Raw genomic sequence first — 20,634 nt, forward strand, 5'->3', positions numbered from 1 at the left:
TTGGATCATTTACAGCTATGGTCAACTGAGACAATGTTAAACCCAATTTTTGCTATTGAAAAACAGGCTTAAAACCATGAAAATGAATTAAACTTTCCTGAAAAACGGAACAACCGACTCCTTAGAGGGTCGTTAAATACAACCAAACACTAAACAAGATTTTTTTTTAGGAAACAAAAATGTTACAGTTAACTTTCATGAGCTGAAAACACACTGAAATAGCTGCAGCTATGCCCGTACTCTATGAATCTGGGGTTATGCTATGGTTACGTTTCCTAACCAACACAATTATAGGGACTTGTCAACTGACAGCACCCACCTGTCACTCAAAGCTGCCACACCCTTATTTATGCATAACTTTAAGCCTTAACAAACATTTAAACAGGTGAGTTATATAAAGACCCTCTTGTACAGTTGTCATGAATGGGGAAATTAGCCATAGAGGTCAAAACCATATTTTGCACCATGCTGTAAACATTTGTTTGTTCCTACTGTAAAAAAGTCTGGCATTTTAACCTGGGGTCTATGGGGACTGACTCACTTCTGGAGCCAGCCTCAAGTGGCCCTTTTAGGAACTGCAGTTTCCGGTATTTCCAGGTTGACTTCATTTTCAGCCTCAGATGTTGCTGCTTGCAGAAATTCTATAATCCAATTCAGCACAGCTTGTGCAACTAAAACAAAAGTACCCCACATGTCTTAATTTGATTTTGCAAACAGTGAGTTCAGCATGTTTACTTCAGTGGGTAAAAAATCATAATATCTCACATGCACACGTTAACATACCAATAAATTAAGCTGTGTTGGTTGTGTCCAGTTGACTGTGTCCCTGGGATGTTCATGTTCACATCAGCCGTCAGGATATTGCTCTTGTTAGCCTTGAAGTATTGCATTCTTGTAACAGTCTGCCCCAATACTGACACTCATTGTCACACACATCCTTCCTTCCTGCCTCTGTCTTGTAGGCCGAATACCGAAGGCGAGGATTCAACGAGGTCGTGACCCCAACTCTGTACAGCACTGCATTATGGGAGCGCTCGGGCCACTGGGAGCACTACAGCGAGAACATGTTCACTGTGAAATCAGAGGGCTCTCAGACCTACGCTCTCAAACCCATGAACTGTCCTGCTCACTGGTGAACACACACACACACACACACACACACACACACGCTCCTACACTTGTGTCTTTATACAGGGTGTCCGCGGGGTCTTAAAAAGTATTAAAAGTTGATAAATCAAATGTTGGAAAATTAAGGTCCTTAAAAAGTATTAAAAAGTCTTAATCGCGATTTTATGAAGTATTAAATTTTCTTGGCATTCAAGCTTTGACAAAAAGTATCCATGAATGTATAATTTATTTTCCTCCTCACAACTATTACAAAAAACGATGTGTAGGTAGACACACTCGGACTGCCACTCAGGGTGGGGGCTGAGCGAAAAAAAAAGTCCAACAAAGTTAATAACTTAAAAATTATGGCGAAAGGTTAGTTTCTTGCAACCCTAGAATTAAGATAAAAATATTCACAAACGAAAAAACACTTCTGGTTGCTGATAAGTAGTGTTTAACTTTTGATTTAAGACTAAAATTTAAAACCCTCTGCGCGCACTGCAGCACAAGCAGATAGATGCGCGACTCAGAGCAGCATGTGTCACTGACACCAGACTCAGAGCGCAGCGGACTGGTGGAAAATGTCACCATCAGCATATTATTTTACCTCAATAAAATCTATTTTATCATTATTTTGAGTCATATTGTTGAAAGAATTTAGTTGTCTGTGTTCAAGCAGGATAATAGGTCTCCATTCATTGCACGTCGGGCTTTCTATTTCCTTGTCGGAGATGTTTTCTTTTTTAATAACCAACCAAAAACAATCAATCAATTAAAAACACAAACTGGAACTGGAACATGAAATCTTATATGCCTAACAGACATTGCTTCTCATTCTTTGAGTTTACATATGGCTAAAGGGGAAATAACAACCGTAAACGGAGAGCATGATTAGTGTTGCGTTCAAGGTCCCCCAAAAAAACGGGAGAAAAAAAGGGCTGAATATTCTTTTTTTTTTTTTTTTTTTTCCCCCCAATCAAATCCCATGCCATCAAACAGAGCTTTGAAGCTTTGAATTTTTTGGGTCAGCCCTAAATCCCACATGCAAGGAGCTAGCCATAAGGTTGTTGTTTTCAGCAAGTTGGCCTTGAATAGCTGATGTTGAGCTGTAGAGCTGTGTTATTTGTTATGACCTAAGGTGTATTTTAATAAACCTGCCTTTGGTTTAATTTATTCTTTCAAGCTTTATTCCTTCTCATTTCATCTGAATTGTGTTGTATGTTTGTGCTCCATAGATTTAAGCTACAACTGTTTAGTAAGTTAAGATGCATTGCTGCTAACGACAGCTTGAGGTGGCGATGAGGTCTTAAGGTTTTTTTGGAAGGTCTTAAAAAAGTCTTAAACAGGTATTGAAATTAACCTCAGGATTCCTGCATATACCCTGTTATAGAGACTAGCAGTGTCTCACTTCCCTCTCTTGTGTTTAGTCTCATGTTTGAGCAGCGTGTTCGCTCGTGGAGGGAGCTTCCCCTGCGATGGGCTGACTTTGGAGCGCTCCATCGTAATGAGCTCTCTGGAACACTGGGAGGTCTGACTCGTGTCCGAAGGTTCTGCCAGGACGATGCTCACATCTTCTGTGCACCTGAGCAGGTACACATAACACACACTAACATACATATATTGTTTTGTTGCAGAATCTCTACGTCAGTGCATGCTTTTTAAGGTGCTGTAAGAAGGCTAAGAAACTGTGAATGGGACACACGTGGAACCATATTACAGTGATTAGATGGGCTGTACAAATAACTCCGGAGACATTCCATGAGGCCTCGGCCTGGATGAATGAAGGCCTTTGTCCTGTTCAAACATTACACCTCCATATGTGCATCTCTGTGGCTGCACAGTCAATGTAATCCTGATCCCATACATAGTGCCCTGGAACGTTCCCATGATACTGATTGCGCTCTCCAGATCTTCAGCTGGCATCCTGTTCATTCACTGAGATCATAGTCACAGGATCCTCATAACTGTGTTAGCTTCTGAAATACTAATTCAATCCCTGGAGGCTTCGCAGTAAACACATCCACCGTGGTCGGAAGTTCCCTGTCTTAAAGGAGCTCCATGAGAAATTCAGAGCATGTAAGTTGATGTGACAAGGTTCTCAACATGGCTGGCAGCTAACGGTGCTAACAAACAGTGCTAAACAACAGCAACAGTGTTGACAGAGCTAAGGATGTTAACCAAGGGCGAACCGGAAAGTGGGTGCTATGCTTCTGTGACAACACCGTCCCAATATTAGCAGTAACCACCCGATGAGCGCAGTGCAAAGCGGCAGCGATGAGCTACTAAGTGGGATAAACACATGCACGTGCGGCCAGACTGGCTTACCACAACAAACCACAGAGAAGCTCAGATTACAACACTCACAGAGGTAGCGTGACTTCATTCTCTGCTCAGGGCAGCATTACTCCATTATGTCTTTACATAGCAAATAGTGGTTTGTTGCTATATTAATGCTTTGAATGTGTTGTTGAATGAGAACATTTCAGCTGAGCTCAGATGACAAAGAGTTTTGGGCTGATTTATCTCTGATTCACTCATTCAAAAAAACTGGTCTGGGAACTTGGTCAGTGCCGATGTTCAGCCCAGAATATTCGTTAATGTGAGAGGTTCACAGATCCTGTTTTCAACTTCCCCAACTGCTCACAGACTCCTCGGGGCTGCCAAACATCAATCTGGATGACTAGGATTGTGGCTACGTCAGTATTTTAAAAATAGCCAATTCGAGAGACCTGTGATGGTGTTGCCAAGCGACTGCAAACATTTTAGCTCCTGAGCCAGTAAAAATCTCACCTCCAGTTCTCGCTGAAGAACAGACCTCCTGTGTTGACTGTATCTCCAAACTATTTTCTCATCCAGATTTGTTTTATTCTCACTGCAAAGCATTGTTAAAATTAACAGCAAATTGTCGCACCACGTCACTCTCCATTTTGTTTCCCTCCACGTCCCTCTGAGAGCACGTTAGGGGTTACATTCATGCTCCCTCTGGCACGATAATCTCAATAATATCCTGTAGTGTGCCATGTGTCTTTATTTTCAGATCTTGTAGTGTGTGCATGCTTGAGAGTAGAGAGAGGAACATTTGTAAAGTTGCTCCTTGTGTGTGATGCAACCTTATTTTAAAATTCCTGTCGTCGGAGCCTGGCTTTAAATGTCATTATTCACATTATTGTGTGTTTTTATTCATTCCAGCTGGAAGAAGAAATTGTGGCATGTTTGGACTTCGTGAGGAGTGTGTATCAAGTGTTTGGGTTTTCCTTCCACTGCCTCCTGTCTACACGTCCTACACCATGCCTTGGGGAGCCTGAACAATGGGATAATGCTGAGCAGGTAAACACATACACTCTATCGTATGTTGTTTTTGACAGGCCCGGCTGTTCAAATGCGTATGCACCGTAATCTGGACCCAGTTAATCACAGCTAAAGTAAATAGTCTTCAAACGAAATGACGTGGTGTAATGATATTCACATCAGTTATATGAGTGGTGCTTTCCAGTAGAGAATTGCTCCGTGTCGGGCTGCTGGGTAGATGTATATCTCTGAATCCCTGTGGATGCCTTTTAAATAGGCACAGCAGCAGTTTAAGCTGATTCAATTGAGTGTAATTGAACATTATGGTTCCAAGCTCCCACACGCCCACACACACACATGGAGAAACCAACATGGCAGTCATAATGTGCATTAATGTACTTACATTGTGCCTTCTTACTTACTGTGTGTGTGTGTGTGTGTGTGTATGCGTTTGTATGTGTGTGTGAGCAGCAGTTGGAGAAGAGTCTGCAGCACTTTGGTGAACATTGGGAGTTAAACCCAGGAGACGGAGCCTTCTACGGACCAAAGGTCAGTGGTCAACATGCTGATTTCCACCAACAAGTGTTAATATTGTTTATCACTGTAAGTGCTAACAGCTGCTAAATCATATTAAGTCTTTATGCAAAGCTAATCAGCTGCTGGCTGTTCATGCCAGAGGCAGATTTCTCTGTGCCAGTCAGCAAGCGATTCTTCTCTCTGCTCTGTTTAAATCACATGTAGAGCTCTGTCTCTGTCTGCCTGTGTCTGTGTTTGTGTCCGCTCGTCTCTTTTGCTCTCTGTTTAGACACAGCTGACATATGATATTGCATATGACATGTATGGTATGCATCATATTAAATATGTCCTCTATATTGTTAAAAATAGATTATTAGTGTGTGTTCTTGTCAGATTCACTCGTGGCTTGCAGAAAAAATAGACCAGATGCTTAAACTGTTGCTGCAGATCACAAGCTGGCCAGGGTGTTCGCCACCGTTCCGCATCCAGTGTGAACAGCGCAATTGGTTAACATGGGCACCAAGATCAAGCAGGCAGCGCTCCAGAGAAAATTGCAGCACAAACAAACAGCATCAACAAATAAAAGATGCTAACTATAGTTTCAATTCTGATATGACAGATATGAATACTTGCTGATGTGGGTGAATGACAGACTCCTTATCTGATCCGGGTCTGACTTAGGCTCAAATACGTATGGCTGAATCTCTTTGATGTTTCCTTTAATGATAGCCATTTTGATGCACACTGCTCTTTCACCATTAGCCTAGCACAAGCAGCAATAGTGGGCAGGACGTGAGGTCAGATCCATAATTTCTTAGTGAGGGAGAAAGGGTTGATGTGCAGCCTCGTTTTAATTTCGTTGTTACGTAGGAAAGAAAGACTTCAAAGACTTCATGAGGGTGGTATCAATCCTTTCATCTAACTTTATTTACCATGTTGGTAAGCAATCAAATAAAGTGTGTACATTTAATGATTCATAATCTCATCCTCCATCTTATCTAATAGATTTCTCCAGAATCACTTTCATGTTGTTACGTCATGGATTAAAAAGGACACAGTCATCTTTGTTTTCCTTTTGGCTCTGCAGAGAGACATTTCTGAGCATTAAACGATATAGTTCGGGCTGTCCTTTAACACAGGAACACCAATGAAAGTAATGTGTGACAGTTGTTCATAGAGAATAAATAGCTACTTATGTTTTATAAAAATAGAAAGTGGCGTAACTTGTGAATGACCTCGGTTTTCTTGGAGGCAACTTTATTTTCACTCCACAAGAAGTCAGTCAGCATCAAGAGGAAGTCAGCTTGAGGCAGACGTTACATGATGGAGCTCATGTGGAGGCACAGAGAGTGAAGGTAGGTCAAGTCAGGGTGGGGTTAGATACACACTAACACGCTCCATGTAACAAACAAACATTCCACACAGCCATCTAGCTTGGGTGTGTTAGCCACAATTAGCTAGATCAGCTTCTCATGGAAATTTATTTTGTTACCATGTCTGTCCACAAAAATGCAGTTTGTCCCCCACAGCGTCTGCAGCGTCAGAGCTCTGATTTGTAGATCTTGGCTGGAACAGAGAGGTGAAGCCCAGTGCTAACACACTCCCACATGTTTCATCATAGATTGACATCCAGATCAAAGATGCTATTGGCAGACAACACCAGTGTGCCACAATCCAGTTGGACTTCCAGCTGCCCATCAGATTTGACCTTCAGTATGTCGGGTAAGTCAGTCATAAATATTCGTATTTGGCTTGCGAGGTGTTAAACATTCCTACATCTGTAGTGATTTAAATCTGCACACTTGCACTTTTGTAGTATATTCATGTCTGTTTGATGAACCCACATGCCATATGTGATGTCCTGCACAAGTTAAAATAGCAGAAGTACAACACCATGGTGACCTAATTTGATCATGAAAGATTTATCACTCCATGCTCCCTGTTACTGCCTTAAACAGCTTTCTGCTGATTATTATTATGCCTTGTGTGTCATGGTCTCCTTATATCAAAGTGAGATGACCACTCTATTTAGGAGTGAGCAGTGAGTATCACAGTTTATGTAACTTTATATTGTAACATTGATAATTGTCATGGTATAGTACATTTTATGATAAACCAATTTTTGGTTAATCCAGGAAATACTTCACACAAAAATCAAAAATGTACTTTATTGCACAAAACAGTACTGTCCATTGATTTGCATCGTTACATCATGGTGTGATAATCTCAGTGATATTAAAGTGTCAAGGTAAAGACAAGGGTTTTTTTTTTTTGTGCTTGAACCTATCGTTATTAAGCAAATCTTAATTGCACAGTTTAATGGCTCTATAATAATGACACCATCTGTGTTTAGATTGGTTCCCTATAAGCCTCACTTCCTTTATGCAAATCTGTCTGCCACTGAGCGTGATCTCCTGGGAAAATTAAGGCTCGGTTTATGGCACAAAGGAAGCATGACAACCAAAACAGGAAGAGAACAGCGCTTTTGTTTTCCTCAGTGGCTACTGGTAGCTATCCCCAGACAGCAAAGACTATCAATAGCCCCTTTTACACTGCCTGTTAAAGGTAGGAATGTTGTAACAGCCTTGCTGTTCTGTATAAAAGATACAAAGACATAATTGATAGACAAAGTTGTTCACCTTCAACCCGGCAGTGCAGGTAGTAACAGAGCTGAACGGACATCTGTGTAAAAAATATGAGCTGGCAAGATGGGACCGGTGTGAAGTTTTGACAACATGTTATTTGTGCGACCCATCACTGGGAGTTGTAAAAGCAGTGTGTAGCAGTTAGTGGCTAACTCAAAGGAGAAGAATAGAAATCGAACATGTTGGCAAATTGGGGAGACAATGAGGTCTGAGAGCTCCTTATCCTCTAAGCTAGTGGTTCCCAACTGGGTCACAGGTCTGTTCCGAATGGACGGCAAGTGACTCGCAAACTTGTCAAGTCTGTAAAAAAACACACTTTTTTTTTTTAAGTTTGGTGAATTTCTTGCATAGGGCTTTTATTTTGAAGTGCAGCTTACTGCTGTAGAATGAATGAGAAAATGGACAGCTACTTGACAGAGACAGCAAACGCTAGTATGACGCTGAATCTCTGTGTTGACCTTGAACTAATGACTAAGGAGAAATCTGGACCTTGTGGCTGGGAACCACTGCTCTAAGCAGAGGACGAGATCAACAGCCATATAAAAGGGGCCATAAATGATTGTTATTGTCATTTAATGCCATTGTTATTATTTAGAAAGCACTGCCTGACGCATTTGTTAGATGTAACAGTAGATGCCAACGCTGATGTGTTGCTGGTCACGTCTCTTTTGCTTCTGAAACAACTGAAACTGAAACTAGCTAAAATCACAAACTGGAACAGGGCTATGTAAAAAAAAAAAAAAAAAAATAGGACACAAAACATGCGTAACGAATGGTCGTCATTTGAGCCTTTGATCTCTTTGTAAAAAGAGCTAATGTAAGTTCCTTGCAGTTTATCCCCAGTTACCAAAATGGTGGAGGGTGGAACAATTGAAATAACTATAGAAACTGTGGTAGCTGCTAAACTCTGAAAGAAAGGGAGAGCAATCCGGTTGTCACGGCGGCAATGATGATACCATTTGGCAACTCTAGGGGGTGAAAAGTTGCATGTTTCCACTTTATTGGATAGCAGCTACAGTATAAACACTGTTGCAAAATCTCTGATGGAGGCCATATATACATAAGTTGACATCATTGATCGTCTTATCACCCTACTCTTATTCTATTGATAACCCCCTTTTATTGTTTTTTAAACCTTTCTCAGTCGGGACGGACAGTTGCACAGGCCGGTGATGATCCACAGAGCAGTGCTGGGATCTCTGGAGAGGATGATTGCTATACTGGCTGAAAACTTTGGAGGGAAATGGTGAGACATAGTGAGATACATTTAGTTGGGCTTTTATGATCCAGTAGCTGTACCCTAACTCATCACCTCTGTGTTTTCAGGCCCCTGTGGTTGTCCCCAGCACAGATCATGGTCATTCCTGTGGGGGGCAGCAGTGAGTCATACAGCAAACAGGTCAGTCTGTGGTGAAGATTTCCCTCTGGCACATGAGCAGACCAAGTGTGCTTTCTCTCAGATCTTTTTTCTTTCTTTCTGTCATTAATAATTGCTTGTTAAAGTGAGACACACAGTACAGATACAATCTTACCAAGATACCAAGAAGTGCCTCTTCTCTTTTAAGGTGGTCCAGCAGTTCCGTGAAGCTGGCTTCATGGTTGACTTGAATGACGATCAGGGAGCAACCTTAAATAAGAAGATTCGTTCTGCTCAGCTGGCCCAGTACAACTACATATTTGGTAAAGATGAATAATTGGATGAAAACTGTAGCTACTTACACTAAAGCCTGTCTGTTCAGTTCACTCCCTGTTCATTGTTGGTGATGTTACTATAACTGATGATGGCCATGACTATATATTATTTCTGTGTTTGTCCAGTGGTGGGAGATAAGGAGAGTGAGAGTGGAACAGTGAATGTGAGGAGCAGAGGGGGTAAACAGCTGGGGAGGAGGCCGACAGAGGAGGTGCTGACATCCCTCACACAGCTACGAGACACCAGGAGCAACACAGACGACTTTTGATGGATAAAGTCCTGGAAATAATGAGTCACTAATGTAATGAAATGTTTTACATGTTCAAGCTGTTATACTTCAGCTTCATCTGAAGGAATGGCAGCTACGGTTTGTAATAAAAGTACATAAAACATTCCTCTCTTGTTGATATATACATCAATGGAATCCACTGATAAATCCTGAAAAGCACAGGGAAGAGATTTAAAGCTATTTTAAGATCATTATCAGTCAGCATTACTCAGCTACAGTTGCAATTTACTCACTAAAAACTATTAAATATGCGAACCTCCCGCTTACGTAAGTGTGTGTCATGATTTCAGAATAGAAAACCAGGCATACCTTTAAAAGACTGGAAGAAAGGGAGGATACGGAGGGGGATTTGACTAAAATAGGAGAGGGAGCAGCCATGTCAGGGCTGTGTGTTTTCATGTGTGTTTAGTGGAAACAGTCAAGTCAAGGTAAAGGTCAAAAGGATTGGAAGTTTTTCCTTTTTAATTGAGAGAGGGCAGCAGGATGGAAAAGACATCAGTCACAACAGTGACATAGAGGGCGAGGGCAAAAGGGAGGTGTCTGCTCGGAGAGGATAACCCAAGTCGACTGGACAAAAGCGGCCGCTTCAACAAAGCTGGTTGTCAAACAGGTGGAGGGTATTGTACGGTTAGTTCTTTTAGAGGTCTATAAGTGGGCCAGAGGGAAAAGGTGAGGCAAGTTCATGATGAAACATCCGCTGTAAGTCACATTGTTCACCTAAAGAAGATATTAATCAAACTCTGATTAAAACAAACTCAGTGGTGTCCACGTTTCAAACCCACAGTTGAAATCGTTAGTAGTTCATAGTAGTATCATAAATACTTTCAAAAAGGAGGCTTGTGTGTAAGAAATGCCACAAAATCTTAATGTCTTTACAGGCTGTAGCTGCTAGTAATGCCAAGTGGGGAAATCCCAGAAGGCCATCAGAAGACCTGAGGCTCAACAGTACTATGTTAACTGGTTAGCTAACCCAAATAAAAATACAAAACATCAATCTCATGTAGTTTATTTAGGCACGCAGGCACTATTTGTGTTTATGTCAGCGATATTTTGAGATGTCCGTCTGAGATTTCTGCCCGGGTCATAACAGACAGGATGTATCAAATTTAATTTGTGCTGCTCACAGTGTTGAAAAATGACTGAAGAGTCAACAGTCATGTGAGACTGAATTCAGCCACAGTAGTGCTTTGAGCTAAATGTTGTTCAGGCGGTATAATGCTTGTCTTGTTCACCATCTTAAGTCAGTGCAGTGGTTCCCAAGAGAGAGATGTCATGTCATATTTTCTTGTTTTTGTTTTGGTAGATGTGCTGTTTGGTGTTGATTCATCATCTGCTTTATGTTAACCTCGCAGTCCTTTCACAAACTTGACCATGCATTGGAAGTGGTGCAGAACCATGTTTCATTTCAGTTGGGGAACCACTGGTTTAGCATATTAGCAAGATAATTTTTGCTAATTAGGAAGTTCATCAGAGGCTGATGGAAATTACATTAGTTCTGCAGGTATAAACTATTGGATTAATAGATATTTTGAACTGATGATGGCACTAAAGAAAATCTTTTTTAGGGTTGGTAATAGACAAATACTGTATTTACAGTGGTCTATTTTAAAGATAGTGCTGCTGCAGATTGGTCGCGTTTAGTCTTTAAATGCTTATTTGTACATTATGTGTTCTTAAACAAATAATTACAATACGCAAGTCGGTTCAGTACCATCTGAACACGTGACAATGGGTGGGCCCCTCCAACCAAAACCTGCTTATGGTCCTCAAATGTACATGGCAGGCCCTGCTCAATACTGTTTCTTAAATAAAAATAATTGTTTAAGTCTATTTTTAAGCACCAATGCCAAACATTTATTGGCTACAACCTCTCGGAAAATCTGAATTTGATGCTTCTCTTTGCCATAAATGGTAGTAAACTGAATATATTTAGGTTTTGGATTGCTGTTTGAACAAAACATGACATTTGAAGGCTCAAACTTTGGAAACTGTGTGAGGCATTTTCTCTATTTTCTGACATTGTATAGGTAAAATGATTAACAACAGAAACACCAACAGGTAAAATTTACCCACAGCTGTTTTTTGAGTGTATGTAACTTTGTTACAGTAAAATATTCAAATCCCCCAGCCTTCAGTTTTTCCTAGAAGTGTCATATCTAGCGCCCCCTATTGTTAAAAATTGCCCAGATAAAGCCAGATTGAAAGAATTGACCATCTATACCTGCAAGCAGCAGCGAGTAAAATGTGCCCACATAGAGAATGCAGTTGTTTTCTCGCTATTAATTTCACATGTTCAGATAAACATTCTGCTGTGCGTAATGGAGTAGCATCATGAGACATAACCTTCACTATGGATAAGAAGAAGAGGCTAATGGATGTACATTAAGCGTTAGATTTTTTCAATATTGTTTTATTATTGTATGGTCATTTTGTGAGTACCAGAAAGGGACTACAACTATGACATGTTTTGTTTTGTTTTGTTTTTTTTTGGCCTTGAAAATCAATGCATTCTTGTAGCAGGTAGATTTTAGTCGACAGCGGTTTTAGATATGCAGAGACCTCTGACTGTTCTCGTGTGAATTGAGCAAAGAAATTGGCAGATTAAAATGAAAGTAATTGTTAGTGGCAGCCCTGATGAGATTGTCCAAACAAACTACCAACTGCCATCAAATCCTGACTGGTGCATGGACATCAACTTTTACCAGTGAAAAGAGTACAGAGAAAAAACAAATTTCTCATAGCCCAAACTGTTGTTCAGCAGGAAATAGTGCACTCATGTGAAACTCCATCACTTGTAGGAACTTTTAAGAGATGGACAGTTGTTCGTAGTTTTCCCATGAGGACTTCTCTTACATTACACTGCAGATATCCCTCTATGCCTCCCTGAATGAATTCTCTTTATTGTCTCACTATGTACTGTAGTAAAAAGCTTTTTTCACACTGCCCCCACAGCAGCTCTCCTTTTCGGTAAACCCCTTTAGCTAAAAATAATTTCCTATGAACTCTGTGCGACTCCACCAGTTGAATGAAGGATTGCTTTGTGTGTGTGTTTACATGTGTGTGTATGCAGAGAACAGATAGTAGGGGTAGAGGGTGGGAGCACCGAGGAAGTGGAGAGGGTGAAAGGAGCCTGATATTGTTATCTATTAAGTAGAGATTTCAGTGTTTACTTGAGTAAATGGTCTGTGTCATCACTACGCAACTACTGTGCAATGCTGGCTGGTAACTGTGCTATATTTTATCTTCTCATTTAGCACAAAGCCGACAGCAGAGCTAGAACACAGGCTCTCTACAAGGAGTACTATAAATACTAATGTGGTATGACATCAAGAATAAATCAGTAAGAGCTCAGATTTGTTCCCAAGGCAGTCTTAAAGGGTCAATTCACCCAAATTCCTAACACATATTTTCTGTCTAACCCCTTCTGGTATCTTGCCATTTTTGGTTTTGCCTGCCGTGTGCTTGTCTTATTAAATTTCTGAGTGAAATATCTTAAAGGATTACCATTACATTTGGTACAGACGTTCAAGGTCCCCTCAGGACGAACTGTAACAGCTTCTACTGCCTCAGATTTTTCATCTGCAGCAACACTGTTGTTAAACTGACTACAGTTAATGCAGAATTTTTCTATAACTCTCAATTACTAACCCTATGAATGATTTTTTTTTAAACCATAGTATTATGGGAGAGCTTCTTTCATAGAAGATAGTCGATTATTCATCTAGTACATCTACTTTGTCCACTTCATCCCTCTCTGAGCTTTTTGTTTTGTCACTATTTGTTGGCAAAAATGACACAAAATGTTTGTATAGTTTTGTTCAGGAAGTTTAGTTCTTTTTCGTTATCACCAAAGCAACTGCTTGTAACGCTTAAAGCTACAGTTGGAAACTTTTATTGAAAAATAATGTGTCATTTTGCTACAACTCACTATATTCTGAAAGAAGTAGGCTACGTGTGACAGATAGTCTGAAAAAAAATCATGTCCCTCACTCCTCTTCCTACTACCTCTAATGGTATTTGCTAAACCACAGTGCACTGAAAACAACTGGAGCTGTGGATCATGTCAGTCACGGCTCATGAACTGAGTTCAAACTGTCATACTAGGCAGCGCTGATCAAACATCAATCAAGATTCTGTTACTACCTTACCTTTTTCTCTCTTCAGATGTTTTCAGAAACATATTTTAGTGCACTGTTTAGCTGTAAACTGAGAAAGTTTGTGATCCGGCTGCCATGTTGGATACAGTCGTCTAAAGGGCCTTAAACACCAAACCAGTGGTCAGCTGTTGATCAAAATTGGGCTGTAGGTGAGCATGCAGTGTATCCTGCAAACCTGTTACGTGAGGTATGATTATTAGCCACTGAGCTCTTGAACAGAAACAGTTTGTGATGGTTTGTGTTATTGTTCACTGACGCACAGTAAATATTTCTTGTTCCTTAAACATTGGATTGTGTTTTTAATGTGCTAACTAGCATCAAATGGTCTTCCAGTTTTCCTTTTTAATGAGGACTAGTCCATACCCATTGAGTACAGCATACCATACCATGAGAAAAAAAAAAACAACATTTAGCCACAGGGGGAGCCACAGCGATTGGTTGCATTTTAGCTATTTTTAAGCATTTTTCTGTTGTTATAGCGCCACCCAGTCGCCAATTAGAGTTAAATTTCTCCAGTCACCTTGAGGCGTCCTGTTCTACATATCTACCAAGTTTAGTAAAAATCGATATGCCGGTTAGGCCTACACAAGAAATTAGCTCTCTAGCGCCCCCATTTTGTTTGATGGGGTCAATAATGGAGGGGTCCCCTCAGATTATGTGTGGTCATATGCCTACAAAGTTGCGTGGTGATGGGTGAAACCCTTGAGATGTTATACACCTTTATGTGATGAGCCATGCCCTCCGCAATATTCATTGTCTTATAGAAGCTCAGTTTTAGTAAGTTTTCCAACTTTTGCCAAGAGGGGACTTTAGATATTGGTCCCTAGATTATGTTCATCGAGTTTCATGCAGATCGCTCAAACTTCCGAGGAAGAGATCGATTTTAAGTGTTTTTCAAGAAATTCAAAATTGCGGAAAATCTGTATAACCGGAAATTATGGGTCCTTGAGGCAAATGTGTTCCTCATGAGGAGAGGCATCTCTGTGCAAAGTTTCATGTCTGTACGACATACAGGGCATGAGATATGCCCATTCAAAGTTTGCATTTTCAATTGGTTGCTATAGCACCCCCCTTTGGCCAGTTGATGTAATATTGCTTCATTCGCATCCTCCCATGACCCTCTACCACTGTGCCAAATTTCACATGGATTGACGTGTCAGTGAGGAGAAAAAACGTGGGACACACCCACAGACACACAGACAGTTTTCGTCAGTATATAGTAAGATAAGATTACAGACTACCATTGTCTGCTGGTGGGAGGGTTATTTCCTCTCATGCAGGTACAGAACATACATGCTGGTTGGCTGTCAGTTGTCTTTGCGGTGTGTTCACGTGCAACTTTTTTGGCCGTGACAACGATGCAGCAGGAGGCCTTCTTTGCCGCTAGTTTTCTGAAGTCAGTTTGGTGTGTCTGCGCCTTAAAGCACCAAAGGTCTGTATTTTAAACATCTAATCAGTACACTAAAATATGTTTCTGAAAACATTTAAGTGAGAAATAGGCAATGCAGTAACATAATCTTGATTCATATTTGATCAGCCCTGTCTGGTTTGACAGTTTTTTAGTGTTTTTTTTTTTTTTTTTAATAAAAATTACATACTACATCTTTAATGGGTATGGCTGGCTTTGCTATTTAGTCGTAAGTATCTGAAGTATCTGATTTGAACCCAACTTTTCAGGAGTTTTAGTGTTCACTACAGTCACAGAAAGTATTTCCTAGAAGCATTTTGGGAGCCCAGCAGCGGTTGTAAAGCAACAGATTTTGAGATAACTTTTGTCCTGGAAGTCCAGTTTTCCTGGAGGGATGCATGGTGGTGGTGACCCAGGCGGGGAGGCAGAGCCTGACGGGAGGAAGATAAACAGGCCACTCTGTATTGTTCTCCTGGTATCACTGAGAAACTGTCAGCCTGACTGATTGAAGGCTGAACCTCCCAAAATAGGCCCTGTGAGGCCGGGCTGCCTTTCCCTTCCAGCCCGTTATAAATAACCCCCGTGTGTGTGTGTGTGTGTGGGTGTGGGTCGGTGTGCTCATGCGTTTCATGTTTGTGTGTGTGTGTGTTTTAGAGAAGGGGCAAGAAAGAAAGAGAGTGTGTGAGGAGAGTGAGAGAGAAATGTGAGCACTACCATGGCGGCTTTAGAAAGTGAAGCCACTGAAAACAATAACAGGAGGTCTGAGGGGCTCAGAGCCAAACAGTGACAGGGACCCAGTGGTCAAGACCCTCCGCTGACCCTTTCTAAACACACACACACACACACTGATTTGGACTAATAGTATACTCCCTCTCCATGCCTTTGAGTGTATGTGTGTGCTAAAGTCGGTAATGTTTGGATAAGGCTTGTAAATGACCACCTGAGGGAATATCACTTGATCATTTGGACTGTTTACTCGTTTCAACAGGTGTGCTGGAGCTAAATGTTTTTCATGCAAATATGTGACAGCATTGCAGCGCAAGCTCGCATATAAAACACCTAAGTATGCAGCTGGGTGGGGACTGCTTTGTTTGCAGCGCTGAGCAACAATCAAGCTAAAAAATCCTTTCTTTTAGATGTAAACCAGCGGAATAAAGTTGTCAGAAAGCTTTCTTCTTCGACCCCAAAACCTCAGCCCACCCGCACTGCCAGGCCTAACAGGCTCGGCTCTCTTTCCCTTCTCGCCAACTCCCTCTCCGTCTCTTCTTTCCTTTCCCCCCTCACTCTTCTGGGTCCAGTAACTCTGCTCAGCTCCGTCCCAACTCTCAGTTTATACAGAGTTTTTCGGGGTATGTTGTTCCTTATTTGATCTGGCTGCTCTCTCGACCCGTCAGACGGTCTCCGCTTTAATCCACCGGTGTGCAGTTCACGCCTTTGATTTAGAAGTGTGCTTGCACTTGGCTTTACATTAATTTAAAGGTAATAGATGCTCCTGCATGCACGCACTCACACTGAGCTGGTGACTGTGCCAGACCAGGGAAGTCACAACTCACAAAGATACACAGATAGCTCTTAACAGAGCACAGTAGTGTACAGTCTCAGCCTGGCCTCAGTCTGCTCCCAAGTATGTCTGCTATGCTCAACACAGAGCTGACCTGATTTCCTATCCTGCTCTCATCAGAGTGGGATACCTAGAGAGAAGAGAGAGTAGACAGAGGCCAGAGAAAGAAAGTCGCTCTGTGCAAAAGAGGCATTCGGTTTATTGTTCTAGCCAACCTGTTGAATCGCTCTCAGGAGGGAGGAGTTTATGGGTTCGGGGGAAGGTCAGAGGTCATGTTGACTCTCAGGATGGTTTAGTAAGCGAGGGGAATAAACCAAACCCCCTCTGTAAATTTACAAATATTTACAGTGGCCATTCTCCTCCTGCAAACTGTAAATTCTTGGTTTTTCATGAGGAGGAGTAGAAGGGAAGGCTCGGGAGGCAAGCATCAGTTTTGAATTTGCTTGCGTGACTCTGTGCCAGCCCATGTGGAAGACGCCCGTGCTCTGATATCCCACAGTGCTGCTTGTGTTGTTTAAATGTTACAGAACGCAAAAAAAGCCAAGGCAGACTAAAGAAGTCTGACAGAGAACCTGAGGGTGGGGCAAACATCCAGACTCAGAGACTTCCAAGACGCAAGTTAACTATTCGAAAGTGAAAGCTGATAGCTGCAAGAGTTGATTAACTTTTCCTCAGACAACATTTTGGGTGTGAGGGAAATGAAAATGATGTGATAGTTACTGGAAAGTCATTTATCCCTGCACAGGCATGGAATAAATTATTTGCAAACCAGACGTTTATTGTAGCACGTTGATCAAATAATTGCTCCTTTTCCAACTATGCTATAGCTGTAACTGAAGCCGCAGTAGAAGCGCTCATTCAGAATTCAGCACTACACAATCGACTGTGCACATTAAATAAACTTTCACTCCCCTCCCGCATCTCAGTATGCTGTGCTGGGACTAGTGAAACCTTTGGGAGTAAGAGGAGGAGAGGCTGACCTCAGAGTGTGACCTCAGGTTGTTTTCAGGATTCCTGCTTGTGGAGGTAACTTAAACCTGGCTGAGTGAAGAAGAGACTGGCTGGACAGTTCACACAGGGCTAAAGGAGGGGAGGAGGCGCTGGAGTACACGGCCAAATCTCTTGACGTAGATGTGGCTCAGGGCGTTTTGAAATGTTACAGGGGTCATGAAACTCTATTTCCAAACTGTTTCTGTGTATGATTGATGCCCAATTTTTTATTTTCTAATATCTCTGAATGTAAATACATGTGGCAGAGAGTTGATTTGTTGTTGCTTAAATATTTGACAGAACACCAGCTTAACCATTGGTGTGCATGTGTGTTTTTGTGAGTACAGCATACTTCATTACAGAAGACATGCATCTGGCCTCTTCTAAATATTCAACATGGTCTCACTCCGAACTCGTCAAATGCCAACACTTGGTCAGTGGCTCTTGGTGTCAGACATTGATGCAGAGAGGCGCCTTTTTAAGTGGCGGATGGCGGCAACTACTGTTGTATAAGGAGCAAGACAGTCCGTACAGGGTGGGACGCTGGGGAAGTGGAGGGGTCAAACACACTCTGGACTTTCACCTGGGAGCCCGCTGTTTGTGCCCTGTGTGAAAACAAAAGTCAGTCAAGCTGTTTTAGTAACAACATATTGTGCTAATATATGTGGCATACTAAACACTGACATATAACATGCATCATTATATTAACGTTAGGAACAATGTACTTATTTTAAGCCGAACCATAATGTTTTTTTCTAAGCTTTACCACATTATTTTGCTGCTTAAAACCGAAGGAAGTAAACCTAAAAACAAAGAGTTTTTTCTATGCTCTAAGTTTATTTTGAGAAAGACCGTATTAACGAGTAGAAACTGTAAGTTTCCTGTAAAAAGGGAAGTTAATTTTGAAACGGGACTAAACATGTATTGTAAAGAGTGTAAACCGATGGCTGTCTCTGAACATCCAAAACTGACACAGGAGGGTACCTAGCGCTGCATATTTTGACATGCAGGGACACATTTGACAAGTTGGGAGTAAGAATGTGTTGCAATATTTAGGGAGCTCTATACGAAACTCAGAGCATAAGTTGTCTGGACACGGTTCTCAGCATGGAGTTGGCTGAGCTGGTGCTAGCAGCTAAAGGTGCTAACTCCATAAAACGCTAAACAACGGCAACAGTGCTGACACAGCTAACAGTGTTTGAATTTAAGGAATAGTCCAGCAATTTGGGAAATTCGCTTATTTGCTTTCTTGTCAGGCTTTAGATGAGACAATCAATACTGTTTTCATATGCAGTACAGCTTAAAGCTCACAAGGCAAGACTAATCTCCTTGATTAATCCTAGTTGCGGACATAGCACATTAGGCGCCCAAGAACCCTGCCCCCCAATACTTCATTATTGTCATTATCTTTTATATTTATTGTATCTATTACAACAAGAACAACAGTTAAAAAGAAGTCAACACAAACGACAGAGTGAAAAGAATACGGTATGTGCAAATTTTGTCTTCTTTTTTCTTTTTTTGTTCTGCTCCTCAGATGGCTTTTTGTCTTTTCGTTTTCTGTTACTCTCATGCTCTACACGTACAATCCGACACACCCATCTATGTTCGAGCATGTTCAGGCCAGGACTAGAAGTGGCACCCCTTCTACAGGACGACTGTTAACATCAGACCTTTGGATCATTTTTCCTTTATGTTCAGTTTCTTTCTTTTCCTTTTTTTTTTTTTTTTGAATGTCAAAAAATAAAAATAAAAAATGTGGTGCAATTTTGGTGCCCCCCTCTGGATGGTGCCCTAGGAAGACAGGAAGATCCGCCACTGTTAATTAACCCAAAAAAACGCTCCATGATGGGTTATTACAGACATGAGAGAGTTGTTGATCTTCTCATCTAACTGTTCAAGAAAGCAAAAAAGCATTATTTCCCAAAGAGCTGAACTATTCCTTTAAACAATATTTTGTCTGTATACACATTAACAGTAAGTTCTCTGAGATTTTCCTGCACTTTTTAATCTTCCAGGCTGTCTATGTTTCACATAGTGTGCAGCCCTCAGATAATATTTAGGGAGAATAGTTTTCTACTGAGGTTGGATTACAATTCAAGCAAGCCCGTTGACTGCCGCAGGGCCCCAAATGCCGAGGCACCCTGTGCTCCCCAAATTCACCTTGATTCAAATGTTATTTGGTTATTTGATTAAATGCAAATTTGTGTGGGAATATGCACTATTCAGGCACAGTATCAACTGAACTGACGGGGGCCTCTCTCAGAGTCCTGCTTTATTGTCCAGCCTTACATCTCTGTTGTGTTGCGATTCGGGCCCCTCCACACAACGGTTGGTGGGGGCTCATGGTACATTTCTGCCCTGGAGCTGCCACAGTAGGTTAATCCACCCAAGGTTTTTATGCAGAAATAAATAGTTGGAAAAGAGCGTTTTTGATTTATTTTTGAGGCTTTGGTGGTTTGTCTTTTTAAACCAATTAATATTTTGATATAATAGAGGCATTTTTAGATACTTAACAGGATTTTGTAACTTTTTTTTTTTCACTCAAGACCGTTTCTTTTCCACACCAGCAGCATGGCTCTATGGATGCCAATGTCTGTATGTCAGTCCACCACTTTGGTCCTGAAACATCTCAACAGCTATTGAATAGATTGTTAAGACATTTGGTACAGACATTAATGTCCCCCTCAGGATGAATTGTAATGACTTTTCAGCTTTGTTAGGTGCCCTAAAAATTCTTAACATTTCCTCCAGTTCCATCATCAGCTCAAAAATGTAAATTGCCTCATATGTTAGTTTATGACCACATACCTGCAAAACTAATGACATTCCCGTCAGCCTCAGCTTTACTTTGGACCAATTTGCAGATAAGCATGCTGACACGCTAAGAGATGGGAATCCAGAACTGGTTCCAAATTGTCCAATTCATAAGAATTGTATTCGCTCAAGCTTATCAATTCCTTTTAGTGATGCCGGCATA

At 41.3% G+C, this 20,634-nt stretch overlaps 1 protein-coding gene across 1 annotated transcript in view; it reads left to right on the top strand.

Annotated features, from left to right (window-relative positions):
• LOC125893369 (threonine--tRNA ligase 1, cytoplasmic-like) overlaps nt 1–10,059 on the top strand; it is a 42,592-nt gene extending 32,533 nt beyond the window's left edge. The window contains exons 10-18 of the mRNA XM_049583987.1: nt 963–1,132; nt 2,535–2,697; nt 4,297–4,434; nt 4,867–4,944; nt 6,533–6,633; nt 8,701–8,802; nt 8,883–8,955; nt 9,122–9,236; nt 9,375–10,059. Coding sequence (XP_049439944.1) covers nt 963–1,132; nt 2,535–2,697; nt 4,297–4,434; nt 4,867–4,944; nt 6,533–6,633; nt 8,701–8,802; nt 8,883–8,955; nt 9,122–9,236; nt 9,375–9,517 — 1,083 coding nt within the window. The 3' untranslated portion in view covers nt 9,518–10,059. The remainder of the gene's footprint in view (nt 1–962; nt 1,133–2,534; nt 2,698–4,296; nt 4,435–4,866; nt 4,945–6,532; nt 6,634–8,700; nt 8,803–8,882; nt 8,956–9,121; nt 9,237–9,374) is intronic.
• The last annotated feature ends 10,575 nt before the right edge of the window (nt 10,060–20,634 follow it).

The sequence above is a fragment of the Epinephelus fuscoguttatus genome, linkage group LG8 (genome assembly GCF_011397635.1).
Source record: "Epinephelus fuscoguttatus linkage group LG8, E.fuscoguttatus.final_Chr_v1".
In the NCBI taxonomy this organism is placed as follows: domain Eukaryota; kingdom Metazoa; phylum Chordata; class Actinopteri; order Perciformes; family Serranidae; genus Epinephelus; species Epinephelus fuscoguttatus.